This window comes from Boleophthalmus pectinirostris, unplaced genomic scaffold (genome assembly GCF_026225935.1).
Source record: "Boleophthalmus pectinirostris isolate CB_2022bp ecotype Guang Dong unplaced genomic scaffold, ASM2622593v1 HiC_scaffold_2, whole genome shotgun sequence".
In the NCBI taxonomy this organism is placed as follows: domain Eukaryota; kingdom Metazoa; phylum Chordata; class Actinopteri; order Gobiiformes; family Gobiidae; genus Boleophthalmus; species Boleophthalmus pectinirostris.
Window position 1 is genome coordinate 29503373 of NW_026571152.1, and position 23252 is coordinate 29526624.

The window sequence follows — 23252 nt, forward strand, 5'->3', positions numbered from 1 at the left end:
TTTGTGAGCTCAAGTCCAAACAATCAACCTAAAATCAATAAACAGGTTGTGGATTTCTCTCTTATATACAACATGCATTCATCTAAAAATTCAGTCTAACCCAGAATTTAAAGGTTTTATATTACACAAAATGGACTCCTGTGAGCTTTAAGTCATGTTATAATGCTGTTATTTCCTCAAGGACATACTTGGAGTTGTGTTTTGTTTCATTCACACATGTCATGAAGTGGTAGTTTCTCACTGTAAAGAGTGACTTAAAGGTCCTGTTGGTGTATCACTCATGCTCTATCTTATTTATTTTTGTTCTATGCTGGATGTTTGTATGGGCTGTGCTGTGACCTGTCTTTGTGTTAAAGCATGTGACCTCCTTCCCAAGACAAATTTCTCCTATGGGAAACAATAAAGGATTATCTTATCTTATCTTAGTTAGTTAACAGCTTTTTACTTTTTGTTTAGAAAAGATTGGCAATTTCAGGGCTAAAATTATGCTGGTAGATAGAGACATGCATATCCAATAAAAGCCGCCACTGTGAGCTGGATTCAAAGACAAAATTTGGGCTAAAATTATCCATTTATGACTGTAGTGAAGAGTTCAAAAACACAGTGGAGCACTTACTGTATCACCAGATGACATCCCAAGGTGTAAGGTGGTGTGTTTTCTGTTTTCTGTTTCGAGAGAAGAACTCAGCCTTAAGCCTAGCATACACTGTGCGATTTTTGGTCCTTTTTGAGCCGATTTTTCACTCGTGCAACTGTTTTTGGGATCGGGACGAGTTTTAGCTTAATCATGTGTCGTGCTATGTGTAATAAATATGGGGTAACGAAAACGATTATTACCTCGCAACCAGCTCCAGATCGGGAGTCGCAGGTCACAAGAATATCAAACCTGTTTAAAATCCAGTCGCCTCCTGTGAGGGTTTTGCACTTCTGAAGTAGTTTGTATAGCATGAGAACATGAATCGTGAGCTGTGAACTTTTAAGCCCTGCGATCTGGTTGTACAGTTTGAGCTGAGACTGAGTGAAACAATCGAAAATATCGCACAGTGTACGCCTGACATTAGTATGCAGGGTTTATGTGTTAATTAAATATGTGTGAATGTAACAAAACACAACTCTAGGTGTGTTTTTGATGAGGAAACAACATTATATAACATTATAAGAGTGCAATATGGGCTCTTTAAGCTTTCAGCCTTCCATCTGGGATTTTGACATAATCCATTTCTAGAACCCAACCTATATGTGTCCTGCATGCCAACACAGTTCATGATTTGCTGCCATATGCCTTTTGATTTCAGTGCATATATGCATTTGGAACAGTTTGTTTTCACTGACTCTGGCTTGGCTCTCTTAATAAGTGCTGAGTTGATAAGCAACCGCCTCCGAAGCTGCAAGCCTTCTACTTCATTAAGTTAAACACAAAATACACAATTCAACTCGGATGGACATCAAAGGGGCCACTTCGCAAAATGAGTACCAAACTCTTTATTAGATATTCAAGCGTCTCCTAGGCTACAGCCGTCATACACAACAACCACACAGACCTGTATAATGCCCACCAATTATGCTGTACTTAATTACTGCTCCAGAAGGCAGGTGTTGCTGTGGACACTGAGATGGGATCAGGCACGATAATCAAAGATTTATTTGTAACATTTTGAAAATATGAGGTGAACGTTTTCATTTCTACCCACAGACTGAATAAAGAGGTGAACTGAGGCAGAGCGACGTCACAGATAGCATCCGGCTCCAGTCATATGAATAGTGTCATAGTACTTGAGACTGGACTTGGTCTCGAGACCGGCCTTGAGACCACTTTTTTATGGTTTTGGTCTCATCTCAGACTCGAGCACACTTGGTCTCGGTCTTGTCTCGGTCTTGATGGCGCTTGGTCTCAGTCTTGTCTTGATTTTGATGGCGCTTGGTCTCGGTCTTATCTCCGTCTTGATGGGGCTTGGTCTCGGTCTTGTCTTGATTTTGATGGTGCTTGGTCTCAGTCTTGTCTTGATTTTGATGGGGCTTGGGCTCGGTCTTGTCTTGATTTTGATGGCGCTTGGTCTCGGTCTTGTCTCCGTCTTGATGGGGCTTGGTCTCAGTCTTGTCTTGATTTTGATGGTGCTTGGTCTCAGTCTTGTCTTGATTTTGATGGCGCTTGGTCTCGGTCTTGTCTCCGTCTTGATGGGGCTTGGGCTCGGTCTTGTCTTGATTTTGATGGTGCTTGGTCTCAGTCTTATCTCCGTCTTGATGGGGCTTGGTCTCGGTCTTATCTCCGTCTTGATGGGGCTTGGTCTCGGTCTTGTCTTGATTTTGATGGTGCTTGGTCTCAGTCTTGTCTTGATTTTGATGGGGCTTGGGCTCGGTCTTGTCTTGATTTTGATGGCGCTTGGTCTCGGTCTTGTCTCCGTCTTGATGGGCTTGGTCTCAGTCTTGTCTTGATTTTGATGGTGCTTGGTCTCAGTCTTGTCTTTGATGCTTGGTCTCGGTCTTGTCTCCGTCTTGATGGGGCTTGGGCTCGGTCTTGTCTTGATTTTGATGGCGCTTGGTCTCGGTCTTGTCTCCGTCTTGATGGGGCTTGGGCTCGGTCTTGTCTTGATTTTGATGGGGCTTGGTCTCGGTCTTGTCTTGATTTTGATGGCGCTTGGTCTCTGTCTTATCTCTGTCTTGATGGGGCTTGGGCTCGGTCTTGTCTTGATTTTGATGGGGCTTGGTCTCAGTCTTGTCTTGATTTTGATGGTGCTTGGTCTCAGTCTTGTCTTGATTTTGATGGGGCTTGGTCTCAGTCTTGTCTTGATTTTGATGGGGCTTGGTCTCAGTCTTGTCTTGATTTTGATGGTGCTTGGTCTCTGTCTTGTCTTGGACTCGAGATCTGACACTCGACAAGTGAAATGATATTTCACTACAGTCAGTGCATGTGCAGAGGCTGCTAAATATCACTGCAAAACCAGTAAGTGTAATGTAACTGTAAATGTTATGAACTTTAAAAGACCCTCTTGATTGACTTTGAAGCAGTTTTCTGTAAAATGCCAGTAGAAGTGAGATTAAAGAAGGGGTTCTCAAACTTGGAGTGAGGGTCCAAAAAGGGGCACAGTGTTTCAGTGCAGCACATTGCTTGGCTCATTTTAAGCCTAAATGAACATTATTCAGATCAACTGGAGGTAGATTTATAAAAAACATTAATATATGTGCCAAAATAACTGTAAGATATAAATAAATGTAGTAAATGACATAGATGGTCTTGATTTGGTCTTGATGGGTCATGGTCTCGGTCTTGTCTCGGTCTCGACCTTTAAAAGTCTTGGTCTTGTCTCGGTCTTGACTCTCAGAGGTCTCGGTCTTGCCCTGGTCTTGGGACACTGTGGTTTTGGACAGATCTTACTCTCGATTAGTGCAATCTTGACTACAATACTACAAATGAAGCTCAGGATGTTAATGGAATTTTTTTATGGACAAAATAGCAAAATAAAAACACCAGGATCATGGACAGCAGGCTAATACGAACATTTTAAGACCAAAATGACAAGGCTCACAGTACAGAAAGAGGGATGACATGACAATTTCTCAAAGTAAAGCTGAAAGTGCCTCCATGGTCACTTCCTATTACGAACGTGGCGGCTAGAGGGTTAGCTATGTCCATTTATATATACAGTCTATGTCTCTAGCTCACTTTTAATCGCCTGTATGCCTCTATCAGCCAATTATAAAGCTTCTCTTAGATTCTTCTAATGTCTCCTCTGAAGCTATGAGATAATATAACGCACTTACTCTTCTTATTTCTTCCTGCTGTTTTGGATATTTGCTGTAATATTCCTCCACCACTTTAAAATCCAGGGAAGGTATTTTCTCTATTATTTCCATCATTCTCTCCCTTTATTGCAAGGCTATTCTCTCATTGCCTATGCGCATAATAAATTGGTTCACATCTCAGTCATAAAGGTGCACTATGTAATTTTGAGGGTGAAAGGTCCGCCACCTGCATCTGAATGATTCCCGCTCTGATCAAGTTTGTTGTTGTGTCCTTAGGCAAAACTAGGGGTGTGCAAAAATATTGAAATTTCAATATATCCTATTATTTAATGTGATGATACAGTATCGATATTGTGGGCTGCTGTATAGATATATCGCCAAGAATATTTTTTTGGTTTTTTACTTTTACGTTTTGTTGTTTCTTCAGAGGAAGGAAAATAGTTTATGAAACACATTTGACATTTTCACAGTTTTGATGATTAAAATGGGTGTGGTTTAACAAAGACTTTTAGTGTCACAGCCATTATTTTGCATTTTTTCAATCAACCGTATTGAATCGATCTGATATATATCTACATACTGAATCGTGTCAAATCATAAACTCACTGTATCGAGGTATGTATTGTATCGGCAACTTCTGAATGATACCCAGCTCTAGGCAAGACACTGCATCCAACTTACCTAGTCTAAAAGTGATGTGTGAGTGTTGGTGGTGTTTGGAGGGGCTGATGGCGCAGATTGGCAGTCTTGCTTCTGCCAGTGTACCCAGGGCAGCTGTAGCTACAATAATAACTTACCACTGCTGAGTCTGGTTAGATTAATGAACTGTAAAGCGTTTTAGGTATTTTGGAAGGTGTGATATAAATCAAATGAAATATTATTGCTATTTTAAGTGAGTCCTGAAGCTGCTCAACACTTAGAAAGCTCAGTTATAGTTCATCATTTATTTTCTTTTAAAGGTTTTTAAAGCTGTTTTCTGATCTATTATAATATTGTTTTGTCTGTAGTAATGTCAATGGAAGTGCTCCACTCTCTTTTTAAACTCCATACACCTTCACTAAAATAACTCGGATCATTTCAGCCCAGGATTTTCCCATCTCCGCTAAAGAGAAATTAAATTAAACTTCTGCTTCATGACATCACAAGGTGGAACGGAGCATTTTGTGCTTTGGATTAATAAAAGGTTACATGTGTGAATGAAACAAAACACAACTCCAGGTATGTTTTTGAGGAGGTAACAACATTCTAACATGGCTAAAATTTAAGGACCTTTAATCACTTTCTTATTCTGTAAAGCAGATTGAATTATTTTATGTTTTGTTATTGCTGTTGATGTTTTTAATTTAATCTTTATTTTTCCAACTATGTGTTTGTCAGCTAATTCTCTTAACAAACATGACCTAACCAAGAGACCCAAGCTGGAACACATACGTAATAGACAAAAGCACAAACAAAAACACATAGAGCAAATAATTACAAAACAGGAAGCAAACAATGAGTACAATAGTGTGGATGTGTGCATGGACAGCAGAGTGGCAGTGTGTCAGAAACAGGAGCACATGGACACTGGGACAAAGAGCTGAGTTTAAGGGTATGTTGTAATGAGATCCAGTCATCAACGGCTGCAGAGCGGAAGTCGTGTCCAAACACAGTGGACCTCACAGTCACAGCCCACACGCTTTAGCTGATAACATCTCTGAGACACCAAATGCCACGAGAATGTCACTTCTATTCTTTAAAGGGACAGGGAAGAGCTCCAATACTGATGCCCCAACACAAGAAGAACAGATCCACAGTGTATTGAGCGACTCTTCAATGTTGTGTCATGACAGTATGAATGGGTTTGATGTGAGCAGACATTTAAATCCATTCAGGGCCACTGTTACTTCATGTTCTTATGGCAGAATAAGATTTTGACCCCAAGCTGCCTTAACGGGTCCTTGGTTCTTACCCCAGTCCATATAAAATGTATTAACAACATGGAGTGACTGTGCTGATGTGCTGAGCCTGGTTGTGATCGTATATTGTCCAGTTCTACATGTTTTTCTTTTTTCTTTTGTTATGTCATGTCTGAATATTAATGCTGCCAACTCCCTGCACCAAGCCAAATTTCTACTTGAGGAGACAAAATAAATGAAAACGTGAACCTCAAACCTTAAACCTAAATCAAGAAAAGAAGTTTGTCCGTTTCAAAAACTGTCCTCAATCTACATTCATGACATCAGATTCTACAACACTGTGGACACAACCCTTAAATTTCTCTCCTACTGAAAGGAGCCAGACGTTCAATCAATATCCAGCTAAAGATAGCTCCTGAGGTAAGGCGCTGAAGCCCAGATAACCTTCTCTCCGCTGGATTCCTGCTCCATCGCCTGAACACTGGTGTTCTGGGCTTTAAACACAGTTTTGGGTGACACTGTGCTCAGCTCATATTAATAGGGCTGGACAGTGGATGGCGAGTTTATCTCGACAAGAATAGGTTATATTTAGTAAAGACATGAGCCGAGCAGCAGCTGCAATGGAGTAAATCTGAAAATGGAAAGTGCTCCCATGGGTGACAACGCCTTATCCTCCACTTTCATTAGGCTATATCTCTCTAACAGACTGGGGACATATGTTTCCATGCACACATACTAGTGACCCCTGACCTATCAAAGCATTGTTTTCCTGGACACAGAGGAATGTTATTTTTGCTGAAGTCACAAACTTTACTTTATTGCAAAAAAAGGAACAGAAACAGCAGTTTGAAAAAGCAGACAAACAGCATGGAAGTGCTCTGAGCTAATGTCACTACAGGAAGACTAATCGTCAGGTCTTTTGTTTATTGCAAATAAAGTGGTCTAAACATTTCATATGCCCTTGTTTTTTTTTTTTCTAATGCATAAACAATTGTGAAGGAATTGGGTTATATGTACTTAGAACTACATTTTACCTATTGATGTTAGGTCGGTTCTGTTTTTGCATCTGTTTGGACAACCTTATGTAGCTGTTCTATCTCATCATAGAATAGGCTATAACACTTGTCTTTCTATTCTATTTACTATTATAGCTTGTGTGTGCTTGCTAGCACTTGCTAACACCAACACAACATCTTTGTTGCTAGGCAACAGTCCAGCTTTATCTGAAATGGCCCTCATTAGGTTCAATGTGTTGATTTTCATTTGTTCCGTTCCATTTCCATTCCATCATTTTCACATATGTCATGTGCAATAAAGTTATGTTTTTTTAAAGAAACTGTTTTTTCCAGACTTCCTGGTGCATTAACAGCTTTATGAGTAGTTTCCTATCATCAATCAAATCTAAAAGCCTCAGGACATGGCATAAGCATTTTCAACTCATCAAACACTTAGCAAAGGAAAAAAGCCACCTCATCTGCACCACACGGACATACAAACTACAACTTGCTTTGCTTTCTTATTGAAAATCTCTGAACAAATTGTTTAAATTAGAATTAAATAGCCCAGGAATCAAAACTGGAAAAAGTTAAACCATTTTTACCAAATCTAAATTCAAAATATTTAGACAAAATAACTTAATCAAGTCAAGTGCTAATCCATGAGGGAACTGTTAGAAGTGGATTATTAGGAGGTGTTCAGAGTGGTTCAAGTCCAATGACAGAGGACAGACATGTGGCAGATAGTCTGTGTTCAGGAGACTCCTCCTCCGTCTGCAGGCAGATTTATCACGCTCAAAGATCAAACCAGTGAAGGTGGTGTCCTTCACAAACTCAATAAGGGCAATATAACAAGGAATTGGGTTGCAGATATCTGTTTATTACATATCCAGAACTCATAATGATAGAAAATAAACCTGCCATACATCACTACAGGTTACGGATAATATCCCAGGTGGCATCACAATGAGACAGTGAGACTGATATTACCACAAGTGAAATTGATGTCAAACATTTTGTATATTTACTAATATATGAGTGCAATAGTATGCAAGATAGAGGATTGAATAAAGCCAGATTGGAAAAAATGCTTTGCTGCTTTTGGTGCAGTGGACCCTGGCCCACACTTCATCCTGATCCACATGGAGCACCACAAACCCATCAAGACAACCTGCACATTACAGGGGCTCACAAATTCAGGAATCAAACGTCTTTGTTGTGGTGTGGATTTTAAGTCTGTAACCTCATTCTCCTCACTGACAATTGTCAAAAACTGCAATCTATAGCATAAACTAAGATAGTTTTTGATCTCTCACAGTAACCGTTTCTGTGTATTGGATTGTATTACACTCAGCCCAGCTGAGTTGACTGCAAATACATGAATTTCGATCAAGATTCAACATAATATGAATTGCAAAAATAAAGGTTAAATGATCACAATATTTTTATCCTGCGGGTTGGAGCAGTGTGGGTTTACCTGTTCCTTGCAGGCGCAGAACATCACTGCTCTCATTAGAAACTGCTTCTGTGCTGTCTCATAGCAACCTAAAAATAGAAATGTCCCTGTTAGGCTGTATATAGCTGTGATGGCTGCTGCTGCTGCAGTTTGGGTCTATTTAATTGTCAAGTAATTGTATGTATATGAACAAAATGGAGTACAAGGAAGCATTGGGTGCAATGCAGGTGATAACAGCTGACTCTAAATTATACCCAAATAATTAGTCACCACATGCTCTAAAAAGCAATGAAAAACTACTGCTTATCAATCACATTCTGTTATATCTATAACAGAACACACGTCTCTCTTTACTTATATTTTGAAGCTGCTGAAATAATGTAGCAACTGTCATGTCAAACTATTGTTCATTTCATATCAAAAGGAAGGACATGTAAAAGACTTTACTGTGGCATTTAGCCCATTACAAGCAAGACGACTGCCATAACTGGGATTCTGCAGTTGGGGTGTTTAAAAGATTTCAGATTTATTTTAAGAGAAATGTTAAAAATCTGAAAAGTGAATAGCCTAATCATGGGTTTCAAATGACAACACTGTTACTGAAATGTAAATACAAATTTGATAGCTTTTGAATGCTGAAAAGTCCTCACAAAATCTGGAAGGAATCATTTCCCTGAAGTTTTGATGGATTAAAAAATAAACACAGAGGGATTAAAGAATAACAAGGATGATTATATGCAATTCAGTCAATGCACAAACTCAAACCTTCATCTGATCTAGCTCACTGTATGTACCTACTGTTAGAAAAATGATTTTTATATTATTATTATTATTATTATTATTATTATTATGTTCTAAAATGTTTGTTTGTTTGTTGTTGTTATTCTTGTTGTTGGAGTTTGTTTTTTTTAACTTATAGACTTTTATACCTGTCTGCAGCCCAGAAGATTGACAAGCATATCATTATAGTCTACTGTTTTACTAAAGTCTCAGCAGGTGTCCAGCGCACACGACATTTCCATGTGATGAGCAGACAGGAGCATGAGGACAGCGGTGCTCATCTGACGCGATGTATTTTGGTCCACTCTGACGTCAACCGAACACACGTTTCATTCAACAAGCAAGAAAGTAAGTTATTTATAACCCACAGCATCTACAGGTTGTGATCAGTGCGCAGCGCGAGGAATACTCCCCATTGGACTGATGTAGTGCGCGCTCATAATAAGCTGCGCGGCTCGTGCGCCATGGAGCCAGAGAGCTACGGCACTCGCTGATCTCAACAATCTTAAGGACTCAATTTACAACCAGCGATCACATGAAGTGTGGCTTATAGCCTTTAATGCTGGCGTCTAACGACGCATCCGTTACTTTGAGGATGGAAACAATCTTATCAATTCAGGTAAGATGTTATAAAGTTCTAATGAACCTTTCTTGTGTTAAATGTTCCATCCTTACGTCGTGGATACGATAAGATGCCAACGTAGAATGCGAGGTCTCCAAAGAAACTCGAGTAAATGTCTAATCTTCAACTAATTGGACAATAGCCTAGTGATTTGTGATATTGTTTTAATGTGTTTTGTATAAAAGAAGCTGGACCAATCAAGAGCTCTCGACCCTAATGAAGCGCGTCAGTCGACAAGTTGCGATCAGAACCCTGGACAGCGCTCTGCTCTTGCCTCGATGTTCTCCGCTGGGTCCGAGCCCCAGAGCGCTTAACTGTTGTCGCATGATTCTAGCCCAATAGAAATATCCAGAAGTGTGTATATATTTAAGGCTTAATATACGCTACCTTCTTCACTTTCCAATTTGCGAACTAGTCTCTATTTTTACAAACATTTTCTTTGTTGCCTTTATTGATGTAGTCAATACACACTTATTCCTGCGTGTGGGTATTTATCAGGTGATCAGACACAGGGAAGATATTGTCCTGAAGCACTGACTTATAACTGTAATTGGATTTCACATATATGTTAAAACGTCACGTCACATTTCATATCTTATTTTTAACTTGTGAATTGAGACAGAGTGCCACCTGGTGGTGCTGATAAGACATAATGTTCAGCTAATGGCTCATGTGTCGTGTGCCCTCAGTGCTGTGGGCTGTAGGTGGACCAGGGGAGAGCTGTGATTGGCTGAGATGGCTGACATCCTGGAACTCCGGACAGATGGGAACTCTCTGCTGAAGGCGGTGTGGCTGCGGCGGCTCAGACTGACCAGGTTGCTGCTGGAGGGTGGGGCTTACATTAATGAGAGTAACGAGAGAGGAGAGACTCCTCTGATGGTGGCATGTATGTCCTCACATTCTGACCAGCAGAGCGTCAGCAAAGACAAACTGGTCAAATACCTTCTGGATAACCAGGCAGATCCTAACATCCAGGACAAGGCAGGCCGCACTGCCCTGATGCACGCATGCATACACCGTGCTGGGCACGAGGTGGTGGAGCTGCTGCTGAGTAATGGAGCTGACCCAAGCCTAGAAGATCGCACTGGGGCCTCAGCTCTGGTCTACGCCATCAATGCAGATGACAAGGAAACTCTCAAACTGCTACTAGACGCCTGCAAGGCCAAAGGCAAAGAGGTGATTATCATCACTACAGACAAGTCCCCCTCAGGGACTAAAACCACCAAGCAGTACCTGAATGTGCCCCCTTCCCCAGAGCTGGACAATCGCTCCTTCTCCACATTCTGTACCTCTCCATCAGACATTGAGGTGACGGCTGAGACAGAACAGCAGAACTCTGTCTTCAGCTTTCAAACCAAGATGAAAATGTCCAGTTCAACAGGGAAACCCTCAAATGGTCCTAGTTCTCCAAGCCGACGGCCCACTAACCCAAAACGTGCACGTCTGCCTCAGCTGAAGAGGCTGCAGTCAGAGCCATGGGGGCTCATAGCACCCTCTGTGTTAGCTGCTGCTGCTGCTGCTCAGGAGGAGAGTAAGAAAGCCAGCTGTGAGGAAGTGGTTTCAGGAATAAATGGACTGTCCCTGAGCAAGAGGCCGGTTTTATCTCGACACAACAGTGTGGATGGGAAAGACAGTATGTTTCCTATAATGGGGGAGCAACCACGTAAAATGAGCACATCCCTGTCAGTGCCCCCCACATCAAAAACCTCATATGAGCGCTGTGTGAGCCAGCACCAGCCCCTGGCCCGCCGCAGCACCGTGCCCTCAGAACAGGATGTGCCCAGGAGGAGAGTGGGGAATGAGCACTACGACTCAGACTCACAGCTGTATTCTGATTCTGTCTCAGACTCTCCCAAAGTCCCACTGGAGAGGAGAAAACTCAATACCTCTCCTCTGGCACTGCTCACTAGCTCCAGAGAGTCTTTGGACAGCAACAGCAGCACATCATCTCCCAGCACGGCTCGTAGACGAGCTCCCGGCCTGCTGGAGCGCCGGGGCTCAGGCACTCTGCTCCTGGACCACATCTCACACACTCGGCCCGGACAGCTGCCTCCCCTCAATGTCAACCCAAACCCCCCTATTCCAGACATAGGAGTCAGTAGCAAGCCCTCCTCTCCTCTGGCCTCAGGCATCAGATCCATAGCTCCAGTAGCACCCAACACACCAAAGAGAGGCGGCCTAGTGTCCAAGAAGAAGCTGGTGAGAAGGCACTCTATGCAAGTGGAGCAGATGAAGCAGCTCTCAGATTTTGAAGAGTTGGCTCATTAGTGCACACAAGGCCTTGGTGTCGGACATTATACCCTTTCAGAGTTATGTCACGTGCGCCTATGTTGTATGTAGCCTACAATGTATTTATATGTAGTTGGAATACATAGAAAAAGAGCAATACAGTTTTTCCACAACTAAGCCCTTTTTAGGGGACAGTTCAACTCTGTTATAAATGGTATGTATTGCAGTTTGAATGTATTCATGGATTTAAAGTGACATTACGCAGCATTCAGATGTACCATTTACAGGGTCCCAGCACAAATGTGACTAAATATATGGCCCTGTTGTTTTTCTGCTGCAAACATAATGGCACAACATTTCAAAACATGTCAAAATGAATCAACTTCACTACTGCTTAATGAACTGTAAATATGCTAGCAACAGATATAGGCTAGTGTTTCAATTAGCATTTGTGTAAAAAAAAAAAAAAAAGTGACAGTCTATAATTACTATATAAAAGTTGTAAAGTTGGCCACCACATCAGAAAAGTCACATGACTGAAACCAATGAATATGCCTTCTGATATTTTCCTGGAACTAGCTCTTTCAATATAGTAATGTGTTCGGAATAACAGGGTCCACAGCAGCCCAACGCCACTGTGGTGCACTTTGTGATAGACAGTATTGTCATGCTCCTGTCTGATATGTAGCTTTGAGTATGATGAAAAGTCACTGTTTGTAGCAAATATGTATGAAGTGCCTTCAAGACAAACAACCTTAAAAAACATACATTTAATGTGCATTTAATTTGTATGTAACCAAAATATGTTATGTTTCTGGCCTGCACTGGAGATGTTAGACTGAATTCACGCCTTAAGATGAAGGTATGGAGCAAAGACTAAAGGCAATCAAAACTGAAGATCACACCACTTCCATGTGTCTTATTTGTGATGAAAAGTATTTTTGCAGGTAGTTTGATGTATATTCTGAATAAATGTGTAAGCCCATCCCTGGTTTGTGTTTATTACTGTGAAAGATGTGACATATGGGCCTTCCTTCTAAATTCTAGTGTCTTTTGTTCCAGTGCACAGCATAGAGGGATAATAAACCTTTCAGCAATGTAAATGATAAGGTTCAGTATTTATGGATTTTTTTTAGGGCGGCTCTACTTATATTATCAATATATAAAACTAATAATACAGCTTCAGTTATCAGAGAGAAAGAGAGAGAGAGAGAGAGAGAGAGACAGACAGACACAGAGAGAAAGAGAGAGAGAGAGAGAGAAAGAAAGAGAAAGAGAGACAGAGAGGGAGAGTCATCAACACATTGCATTGTTCAAATTGTTCATGTGATTGAAACCTTCGGTCTAATGATCACAAACCTGTTGACTTCGACAATCACTGACTCATATCAAGTGTAACAAACTGAAAATTAAAACAGTGAAGACACGGTTGAATTCTCTCTCTGGAGAGTTTCCTCCAGATCTCACAAATTGGGAGGATTTCAGACATAATGAGCAACACCACAAGAGCTTACTTACCTAAAACCAAAGATAAAAAGGTTACGAAACAAACGGTGCAAAACACACTGAACTATATTAGCTGGGATTAGCTGTGCCCTATTTTCTCAATTGGAGTTTTAGGGCCTCATGCCAACAGCTTTTTTGTTGTTGTTGTTGTTTAATTTAATACTTTCTTAAAGGTGCACCACACACTAACTTGGATGGCCTGCCAGCTGCTTGTCTTTAAAGAAGAGTGTCTGCTATGACACCCGAGGATCATCATCGTCATCATCACAACTAAGAGCTGTGAAGTTGATATTGCATTGCCTAGAAATATTCCACAGTGTGGCATTAGACTATCCCATGGAGTCAAGCAGATGATGCAACCAGGACAAGTTACAGGTCAGAGCTGTGCAGCCCACTCCCAATAAGAATGAATGTTTTTCAATCTATATTTGTTAGCAATAAAAAAGTGAGCTTGATAACTTTAATGCCATACTGGGGGATATTACAAGTAAATCAATATCATTAGGTTATATTAAGACAAACTGGTTAAGGATCAGCCACCAGAAAAGTTACATACTGCACCTTTAAAATTCACATATTTTATTAACATTTTATTTCTAGATTCTGGTGTTTCAGATTTCCTCCAGCAGAGGGCACTTTATGCTTCAGTTAAAGTTACAGTCCCAGGTAAGCAAGCGTCTGCAATGTCCTTTACGTACTAGAAGCTGCCCATGACCCAACAGAATAAGTACTATTTTGTACCATGGTCTGGTATAAAGGCCTTGATATTTGGCTGTTACAGTTTTTGTCTGGGGGAAGAGATGTGAGCAGGTGGTGCGTTGTATGAATGTCTGGGCTTGGTATAGCCTACGTGCTGAGCTAAAATTAGCTGTGCTTGTGTCGAGACGACGTGGGATCAGACTCAGGTGGATTTAAGACTGAGCCACTTTCACTTTTGGGACGCTCTGTGATCTAGACAGCAAATAGGCAAATCCAATCAAAGACACGGTCCACTGTTCCCTAGAGATCATGGGAAATAGGCTACAGACTAATCTACAGGTCCACATAATGCTGAACTGCACCGGTATTAATGCAAGGGCACACACACTGGTCCACAGAGACACTCGACTTGTCCAAGAGGCAGACACACATTCGGGCGCACAGACACTGGCCCGCAAAAAGAGGCCTCCTGCACAGTTCTCCTGCCAGAAAAAACAGCCACCCACAGGACAGTTATGATGCTATATGTACACCTACGTGAGACAAATGTAGCCTAAATCACACTTCATTCAGATAGGTCTAGTAGTTGGAAGTCGGTGTTGGACGAAAGTTGGCTTTCATGTCCAATGAGCCCATCGAGCCCCGCCTACAGTTCAGATCCAAAGGTTTAAATCATAAAATTGTCAGTGACAGAAAGTTGTAAAAAGTTGCATAAAGTTGTAAAAGCAAGTTGTAAAAAGTTATAAAAAGCTGTAAAAATTTGTAATCTAAATCTGGCAGACATATGATTTAATCTTTACCTAAACTTTTGATCCTATTATACAACAGGCGGAAGCAAAAAAGCAAAAGCTGTTCGTACATTTTGAATCATTTGTCTTAAATTTGGGGCCAGCGGTTCAAGAATTCAATCATATGATGGAGAAAACCCATGGGAAAAACTAGGTCTCATATATGACCATGTTGATTTAACACAAGCGCACCATGTCCGCGTCTGATTTCTCTTTCCTCGCTTCCTTCTCCATAATTCCTCTCCTCTATTCTGCAGGAAATGGGTGAAGAAGTCCCACCCACTGAGGAAACATGAGTGCAAAGGATCTAAACTCCTCACTAAGACCAATTAAGTTAGATTAATTAATTAATCTGATGTCTGCCTCCTGAAGCCTCCCTCATGTTTGCTCCTTCCTTCCGTGGGTTTCTTTGGGACACCGCTTAAAATGACACGTAATAATTATTTGATTGACAGCTGAAAAATGGAGGCTGCGAGAAATCAAGGAGAAGGAATCGAGGAAAGAGAAATGAGACGCGGCCCTTGTGCTTGACGGGGTGCAGAATTTTGCACATGTACTTCCTGTGACGTAGAGCGGGAGACGCGGTGGGCGGCGCTGCAGAGGAGCAGATCTATATTGCAGACGCGCTGCGAGCGTCTTTCCCCTCTCTGCTCTGAGTTACGGTGGTGTTGAGCCGCAAAGTGAACCGGGCCACACAGTCATGGCTGGATATCTGAAAGTCCTCAGCTCTCTGTCGAGGGGCGCTGCCACTGCGTTCTCCCGAAACCCCGCGGTGCTGGCCCCGGCCGCCAACTGCCTGTCTCTGCAACAAAGAAACTGTGAGTGCTGCCGCTCATCCTCATCAGCATCTCTATATCCGCTAGTCTGCTGCATACTGCGGGCTGCTAACATGGCGCTTCTGCTGGATCTCGGGTTACAGTCTGCTAAAGCTAACCCATTCAAAAGGCACCACATGAAACAAGAACTGTGCCGTCGAAAGACGCACGGGGTAGAAAAAAGAAAAACTCATGCAGCGCTAACCAATGAAACAGAGGTTTTATTTGTAGTATAATGGATAGCATACTTCGCTAATGCCGGTGAAGATGGTTAAAAGGGTCAAGGAAAATGCGCGATGGAAACCGGCGGAAACGACTCGTGTCAAATATAGACTCGCCGACAGTCATGAGACGCCCAGAGACGCGGTTTAGGGACAAAGCGGAGGTTTGTGCGGTCAAACTTGTCCAAGGTCAGCCTCCGCAAACTGAATTGAATGAACGGTGCAATGGCCGCCTTCACTTTGTGTCCTGTGCGTCCATGATTATCCGGATCACCATCCGCTCATGGAATCCACTTTCACTGTGACAGAGACTCAGGCCACAAGCTCTTACAGCTGCACTTCTGCGGCATGGTTGATTACATATCATCAAACCGTCTCTGCTTTATTCTAGATGTAAATAAATGCATAATTCTTGTTTGCCCTGAATGTCTTTGCGCTGATTACGGGGGTCAGATGAAGGGCGCTCCGGAGTCGTTTTGGGTGTTGAGTCAACAGCACAGACCGGTCAAGTGACCCAGGACTTCATTTAGAATCAGAGGTTGTGATCAGACACCTAGTGGCCAAACCTGACGCACTTTGTAGCACGTCTTGGCTCGTGCCTGTGCACACCTCTGAAATTAAATGGCTGCATCTGTTTTAGTCTTACAGTAACTCATACTAAATTTGAGTTATTGTAAATAAAGTTTATAATCCAAAGAATTATTATGTAGGTTAAAGGTTGACCCACGATCTTGGCATATGTTTTCTCTTCACTCTGGATGACAGCTGTATGCTGTACATTCATGTGTAGGGAGGGGGCAGTGTGAGAGCTGCTGCTGTTTGCTTTTGCTTTTGCTACAGAGTAACCCATGTGTGGGTGCTTACCTGCAAAGTGTAGCTCTCCACAGTGGGATTACAAGATTGTTTAACACAATCTGTTATTATGTGGACACAATCTGTTATTATGTGGACCTTCATACTTTAAACAGCATTTGATCAATATAAAGTTGGAAAGGAAGAATTGCCAGTAGGGTAGACTAAAGGCTGTCTTGGCTAGGCTGTCTGAAAAGTGTAAAATTAAAATGGTAAAGTACAGTTTGACTGTAAAACTATTTGCTTTACACTGAAATTGAGATGCTGAGACAAGTGTTGTCATTATAAACATTTTTTAAGGAAAAAGCTTGTTTGTGATTTGTGATGAAACCATCTCCACATAATCACATTTTTACACAATTTACCTTTAAACAGTGTTATTACCTCCTGCAATTTTCCTGCAAAGATGGATTTTAAACAATGCAGGAAAGGTTCAAGTGTGTTGCCCTTCATTATATAGTTGCCTGTTCAAAGCATGTTGTTTTGATACTATTAATAGCATTAGTGCATTGATTGATTGATTAATTATACAACTGTAATTGCTGAAAATGTTTCAAAATGAGATTTGTTCTGTTTCTTTTATACTGTATTGTGTTAACACCAGCTGAGCCAGCACCATTGGCTTTGGTTTGTTGAGCTGCTCCATGGTTGCATAACAAACCCCCCACCTTCACTGGTCTACTGGTTTTCACTGCTTACTTTACTTTACTAAATATAACTAATATTTTCATAACTTTTGCACACTGACGAAAATACACAACAAAGTGTATGCAATCATACCACAAAGAGCAACAATGTCCCTTTATTTTATGAACTGGGTTTGTAGTTAACTTGCTCTTTGCATGCACTCAGTGTTTTTGTTCTTTGTAACTGCATTAACCCATGTTCCTCTTCTTAGCTTTTTTGTGACCGTCCTTTCCTCTGTTAGCCAATTACATAAGACTAATGCTAGCAGTGCGTTGGGTTTATTTTGAGTTGCTGCATGGGCCCCGTACAGCTGCTGGGGCCGGTGACAACAAGCTTGATTTGAGTGTCAGACTGCACTCTAGAGGGGGGATGTGGAGAATCAAGTGTGTTAGCTTGTTTTATGTGCAGAAGTCAATGCCTAATCTGCCTCAGTCTGACTTCACAAAGTCACCTCTAATCGTGTGAGTCTGGCCTGGTCTTTCTTAACATTGGAGCACAATTATCTTGCAATTGCTTTGGCACTAAAATGATAAGGAACATTAAAGTGACATATTATGATGCCAAAAAACACTTTTGACTATCTGGGTGTATAATAGATTTACTAAAAAAGAAAAAAAAAAAAGTAGATTCAGTAATATTGTCCATATTATTAGTAACCTATTTCTTGACACTTCAGTGTTCTGTAACATACGTCCATTGTTTATGTAGCTGTTTAATGTTTTATGGTGCACTTTAAGCTTTTTCCAATGTGTTTTAACTACAAATGCTAAACACACCTAACCTTTCTGTTGTGTGTAGATGCTGACCGACGCATCAAGGTGGCCCAGCCAGTGGTGGAGATGGACGGAGATGAGATGACCCGTATCATCTGGGAGTTCATCAAGGAAAAGGTGATTATTTATTTATTGCACCTTCTGTCTGCAAAGGTCCAGACCCTTGTGAGGACAGGGGCAGACTGACGGCACTCTTGCTAAACATCAATGGTGGATGAGGGTTTATATAATATATTTACATAGTTGAGAGACGCTGCAATAGTATTAATAGTGACTGAGTTCTGCGCCTGTCCCACACACTGCCATGTGTCGGTCCACCCGGCAAAGCCAAGGGAAGTAAGAGCATATGACAAAAGCAGCAGGCTCTTCTGAAACTGCCCATTGTTCAGAAAGGCCTGTGGAAATGCATATTACAAATTATAGGTGGGCTATAATGGCAAAAAAAATTACATGATTTTCTAAAGCCACATATTCAGTCACCATTTCAGTGACGTCATGTACTTAGTGTATTATAATTTTAAGACAATTGAAGCCACTTGAGAGCATGAACAAGGCTGACCAATGGGAGAGGGCAGGGAAAATGAGAGCGGCATTCAACATAAGCACCGAATCACCTAAATATCACAGCAAGATTTTTATTGACATGAACCTAATTTATTATTTTAAAAGACTAATTACAATTTTTTTAATTTACAATCTTAAGAGTGTTGGAATTAATAATAGAAGAATGAAACACTAGTAGTTAGTTAATGAGTCATTATTTGTTTGTTTTTTTGTATTTTGTTGTTTATTTCAATCCTATACAGCTTCAATAATGACAAAAAAATGACAAAATGGTGCCCACTAGACCAATGAAAAATTTTCCACAATAAATAATGACCCCAATAATTACTGTTCCATTTATTGGCCCTGGCACGATAACAAAGAGCGATTATATTGTTGAAGTAAATATAGACTATAAACAATCTTGAATCTAAACCATAAAGCACAATTATCCCCCAAAAAGTATTCTTAATGTACGCAATTGTAGAGAAATAAGTAACATAAGGCAACGCTTTTGAGTTAGTCCGCGGAAATTCAGATTTGAGCTGAGTTTTGAACTCTGCTCAAATCTCATTGTAGAACAGAAAAATTAAATATTTCCTCCCAGTGCAAAATTATCTATTATGTACTGAACAAGAAGTACATTTTTATCATGACAGGCCTATGCCCCGCTGTATTTTAAATTAGTCCAAGGCTTGAGTAATAGAGGCTTTTTGTGTTTCAGCTGATCTTGTCCAACGTGGACGTGGAGCTGAAGTACTATGACCTGGGCCTGCCGTACCGGGACCAGACTGACGACCAGGTCACCATTGACTCTGCCCTAGCCACAAAGAAGTACCACGTTGCGGTTAAATGTGCCACCATCACACCAGACGAAGCTCGAGTGGAAGGTCTGTCCCATTAAGACTCGAGAAAGACCTGAGTCTGCTTCATTTTGTAATTGTCTGAAGCAGAGAAGTGCAGGGCCGTTTTAAAGATGAGTCATTAATTATCATATTAAATCAGTGAAACTCTACATCTAGACATCACGCACTCATTTATCTTTTTGATTTATTAAGTTGTTAGGTGGGTGAATTGTCTTGCCCAGATGCCCTCCCTGTGACAGAACAGTGACAAAAAATGTATTCCAATCTGTTTGTTTTTATTCATTTAGAGTTCAACCTAAAGAAAATGTGGAAAAGCCCAAATGGTACCATCAGAAACATTCTTGGTGGGACAGTGTTTAGAGAGCCAATCATCTGCAAGAACATTCCCCGGCTGGTTCCCGGCTGGACACAGGCCATCACCATTGGCAGACACGCCTTTGGAGACCAGGTGAGTAGTAGTATTGTTAATTATTTCCTCATTTGTAGGTCTATTGGAACATTATAACTGTGCTGAACTGTCTCATGTGGTGTGTGTCTGCAGTACAGAGCCACAGACTTTGTTGTGAACCAGCCAGGAAAGTTCAAGATCATCTTCTCCCCCAGTGACGGCAGCGCTCCCTCAGAGTGGGAGGTGTACGATTTCCCCGCTGGAGGCTGTGGCATGGGCATGTACAACACTGACGAGGTGAATGTTTGACCACTTCATCTTAATTACTTAAAACTTCAATAATTTAGAAGGCACTTCATTTAGAATGCAATGTGTGACAAGAACAGTGACAAAGCCTGATCATTCTGTGTGTCTGCTCAGTGCTGTAGTGCAGCAACAGTGTCTGAACAGGATGGGATACACGACTTTTTTTTCTAATGTCAGTTATAAATATTAACCCTTAGTGTCTATTAATGGGACTGCTGTGATATTAACCATTTTTCAAGAAGATGTCATTGGAAACCAGTCTGGTGATCAGAAGTCATAAGCCTGCTGTTCACTTCAAAAAGTAAAACAAAAAAAAAACGTACTGTATGCACTGGAACCTGCTGGCTACTGACATGTATCAACTTGCATCAACTTACTAATTGGCTACCATAGAACGTGTATGTACGTGAACAATGCCATTACATCATGTTTTATGTTTACAAGTCTGTAAGGTTACTGGATCCATGCAGAGAGCAGTCACTGCTACTTAAAATCAATTGATTCAAATGGGATTTGATACCATATTAAATGTATGGCACTAAATATATTGTAGTATGACTTTAGACTTGGAGTTGGCAGTCTGCTTCTGTTTGCTCAGCTGCTTGTCAAAAGTGTCAGAGGTCAGCGTTGATGAGCGTGAAAGTTGGGTGAACGACCTACTGTAGTGATAAAACTCTGACCTTTGACCTTTCTCTCAGTCCATCACAGGCTTCGCTCACAGCTGTTTCCAGTATGCCATCTCCAAGAAGTGGCCCCTGTACATGAGCACAAAGAACACCATCCTCAAAGCCTACGATGGCCGCTTCAAGGACATCTTCCAGGACATTTTTGAGAAGTAAGACTTCGCCCACACTGTCCTCACAAAACATTAGTGGAGCCTAATATCACAACAGTAGCCTTAATATTTAGTCCAGCAATATTCAAAGTTGATAGCATCAGCTGTTAAAGCTGTAAAAGCAATTAAAGCTGTAAATGCAGTTAAAGCTTAAACCCTTTTATGAAATCAAAAATCATGTGTTGATAGGCCCCTCCCTGTAACAAATTTTGAAGTGCGATATATTGCTGAACTAAATATAGATGATAGATTATAAATGATAATACTGAAACACTGACACAAAACAGTATTATACAATATTGTTAAAAAACAAAACAAAAAAACATGAGCTGAAATAAATAAGTAAATAGCAGAATGAAACACTTTACTTTTCATCTGTAATAAATCACTGAAGTTATTAAATCAACCTTTTACAGCTTAAATCTTGTCATATAGCCAAAAATAAATATAAATACTAAATACTGACCACAAAAAATATTGTTCCAGCTTTCAGTCACTGAATGTTAAGGCAATAGTTATTATTGTGACAGGCCTACTGTATGTGTTGGTTTAAACCTACATTGTTGTGGGTCAACACTGAAATGAGATGTGTGTACTACAAAAGTCAACACGTTAATGACCACCTTCTCTATGCTCTCCATTCTCTCCTTGTCTCATGTCTCTCTACGACTCCTTTTGTCTATAAAGTAATTGTCCCTTAAAAAGCTAGAGCATGACATTGACCGTTTCGTTCCAGGCATTACAAGCCAGAGTTTGATAAGCTGAAGATCTGGTACGAGCACAGACTGATCGATGACATGGTCGCCCAGGTGCTGAAGTCGTCTGGAGCCTTTGTATGGGCCTGTAAGAACTACGACGGAGATGTGCAGTCTGATATCCTCGCACAGGGTGAGACTTTTAACCCTTTGACCTCTGGTTTCCATGTTGTTGTTCATGGTAATGTAAGTGGTGATGTGTGTGCTTAGGCTTTGGCTCTCTGGGACTCATGACTTCTGTTCTGGTGTGTCCCGATGGAAAGACCATTGAGGCAGAGGCGGCTCACGGCACAGTGACCAGACACTACCGCGAGCACCAGAAGGTCAGTAGGCTTCTGTCAGGCTATAGTGTAAACAAGAGTGTTGCCCCCTTGTGGTGATAGAAGAAAAGGACAGGGTTTGTTCTGTGACCTTACGGAGACGGTGCTTCATGAGCTTGCAAATTACATCATACCACACTCTCCTGCAATCCTGGCTCCTGCTCACAATTGAGCCGTTATTCCTCAGTCATTTTGGTATTTTGTGAAAATATCCAAAAGGAAAAATGACAAATGTTCACCTTGACCCTTGACGATGGTGTAAAGGTATATAATAATCTATATTTTTACATAAAATACATGAAAACACTAAACATTAGATGTTCCTTATTTAAATTAAACATTCAAAATTATTCCAATGTTTATTTTTTAAATGGGTTCAATCATGGCACATGGCACAAAATTTGTATTTTGGTTGCATAAAATAAAAATTACTTCTCACTTATTTCTGTATCTACTTAAATTTGACCAATTTACACTTTGTGCCTCCAGGGAAGACCCACCAGCACTAACCCCATCGCCAGTATCTTCGCCTGGACTCGAGGCCTGGAGCATCGCGGCAAACTTGATGGCAACCCTGACCTTATAAAGTTAGTCCTGCTCATCTGTTTTACTTTTCTGTGTGTGATATTGGATTAACATGAATAATGTAATGCTGGGATGGTTTTCAGGTTCTCTCAGACACTAGAGAGGGTGTGTGTGGAGACTGTGGAGAGCGGGACAATGACAAAGGACCTTGCTGGCTGCATCCATGGCCTTTCCAAGTAAGACTTTCTAGTTGATTTTTCAGGTTTTCTTTTTTTGTTAATGTTTACAGATTTGTAAATTGAATGTTTATATTTTTCTGTTGCTTCTTAGCGTCAAGTTGAATGAGCACTATGTTAACACCACCGACTTTCTGGACGCCATCAAAACAAACCTGGATAAGGCCCTTGGAAAATGAAGATAGTATTCATGGCCCCTACTTGCTTTTGTACCTCATTTCTAACCTAAAGGTCAAAAAAAGACGTTTAACTGAAGGAAGCTATACATTGTAGGATTTATAGGCTCTTAGAGCTGTCAATCACTTGCCTCCCTCACTGTCCATTATTTCAAGGTTGTATTTTTGTAATGTGAGAACTGTAATATACTGTTACACCTTGGGAACGAAGTCCACAACAATAAATCTGGTTTGACCACA

General features: G+C 41.0%; 1 protein-coding gene across 2 annotated transcripts; it reads left to right on the forward strand.

Annotated features, from left to right (window-relative positions):
- Positions 1-10227: 10227 nt before the first annotated feature.
- LOC110169301 (isocitrate dehydrogenase (NADP(+)) 2) lies at positions 10228-23252 on the forward strand. Of its 2 annotated transcripts, none has more exons than XM_055155513.1 (11): positions 10228-11751; positions 18108-18179; positions 19330-19495; positions 19759-19919; positions 20013-20156; positions 20864-21000; positions 21737-21888; positions 21966-22078; positions 22565-22662; positions 22744-22836; positions 22931-23252. In XM_055155513.1, exons 1-11 carry the CDS (start codon positions 10228-10230, stop codon positions 23013-23015), a joined length of 2745 nt encoding a protein of 914 aa, XP_055011488.1. In that variant the 3' UTR covers positions 23016-23252. The 2 variants fall into 2 exon arrangements, with proteins under 2 accessions (XP_055011488.1, XP_020790482.1); XM_020934823.2 differs by lacking the exon at positions 10228-11751 and adding an exon at positions 15325-15532 and having other exon boundaries at positions 18088-18179.

Coding starts and splice junctions, on each gene's coding strand:
- LOC110169301 (XM_055155513.1), top strand. CDS start 10,228: ATGGCTGACATCCTGGAACTCCGGACAGATGGGAACTCTCTGCTGAAG. Junction 11,752..18,107: donor TCTCAGATTTTGAAGAGTTG/GCTCATTAGTGC, acceptor CGACGCATCAAG/GTGGCCCAGCCAGTGGTGGA. Junction 19,496..19,758: donor AGACGAAGCTCGAGTGGAAG/GTCTGTCCCATT, acceptor TTATTCATTTAG/AGTTCAACCTAAAGAAAATG.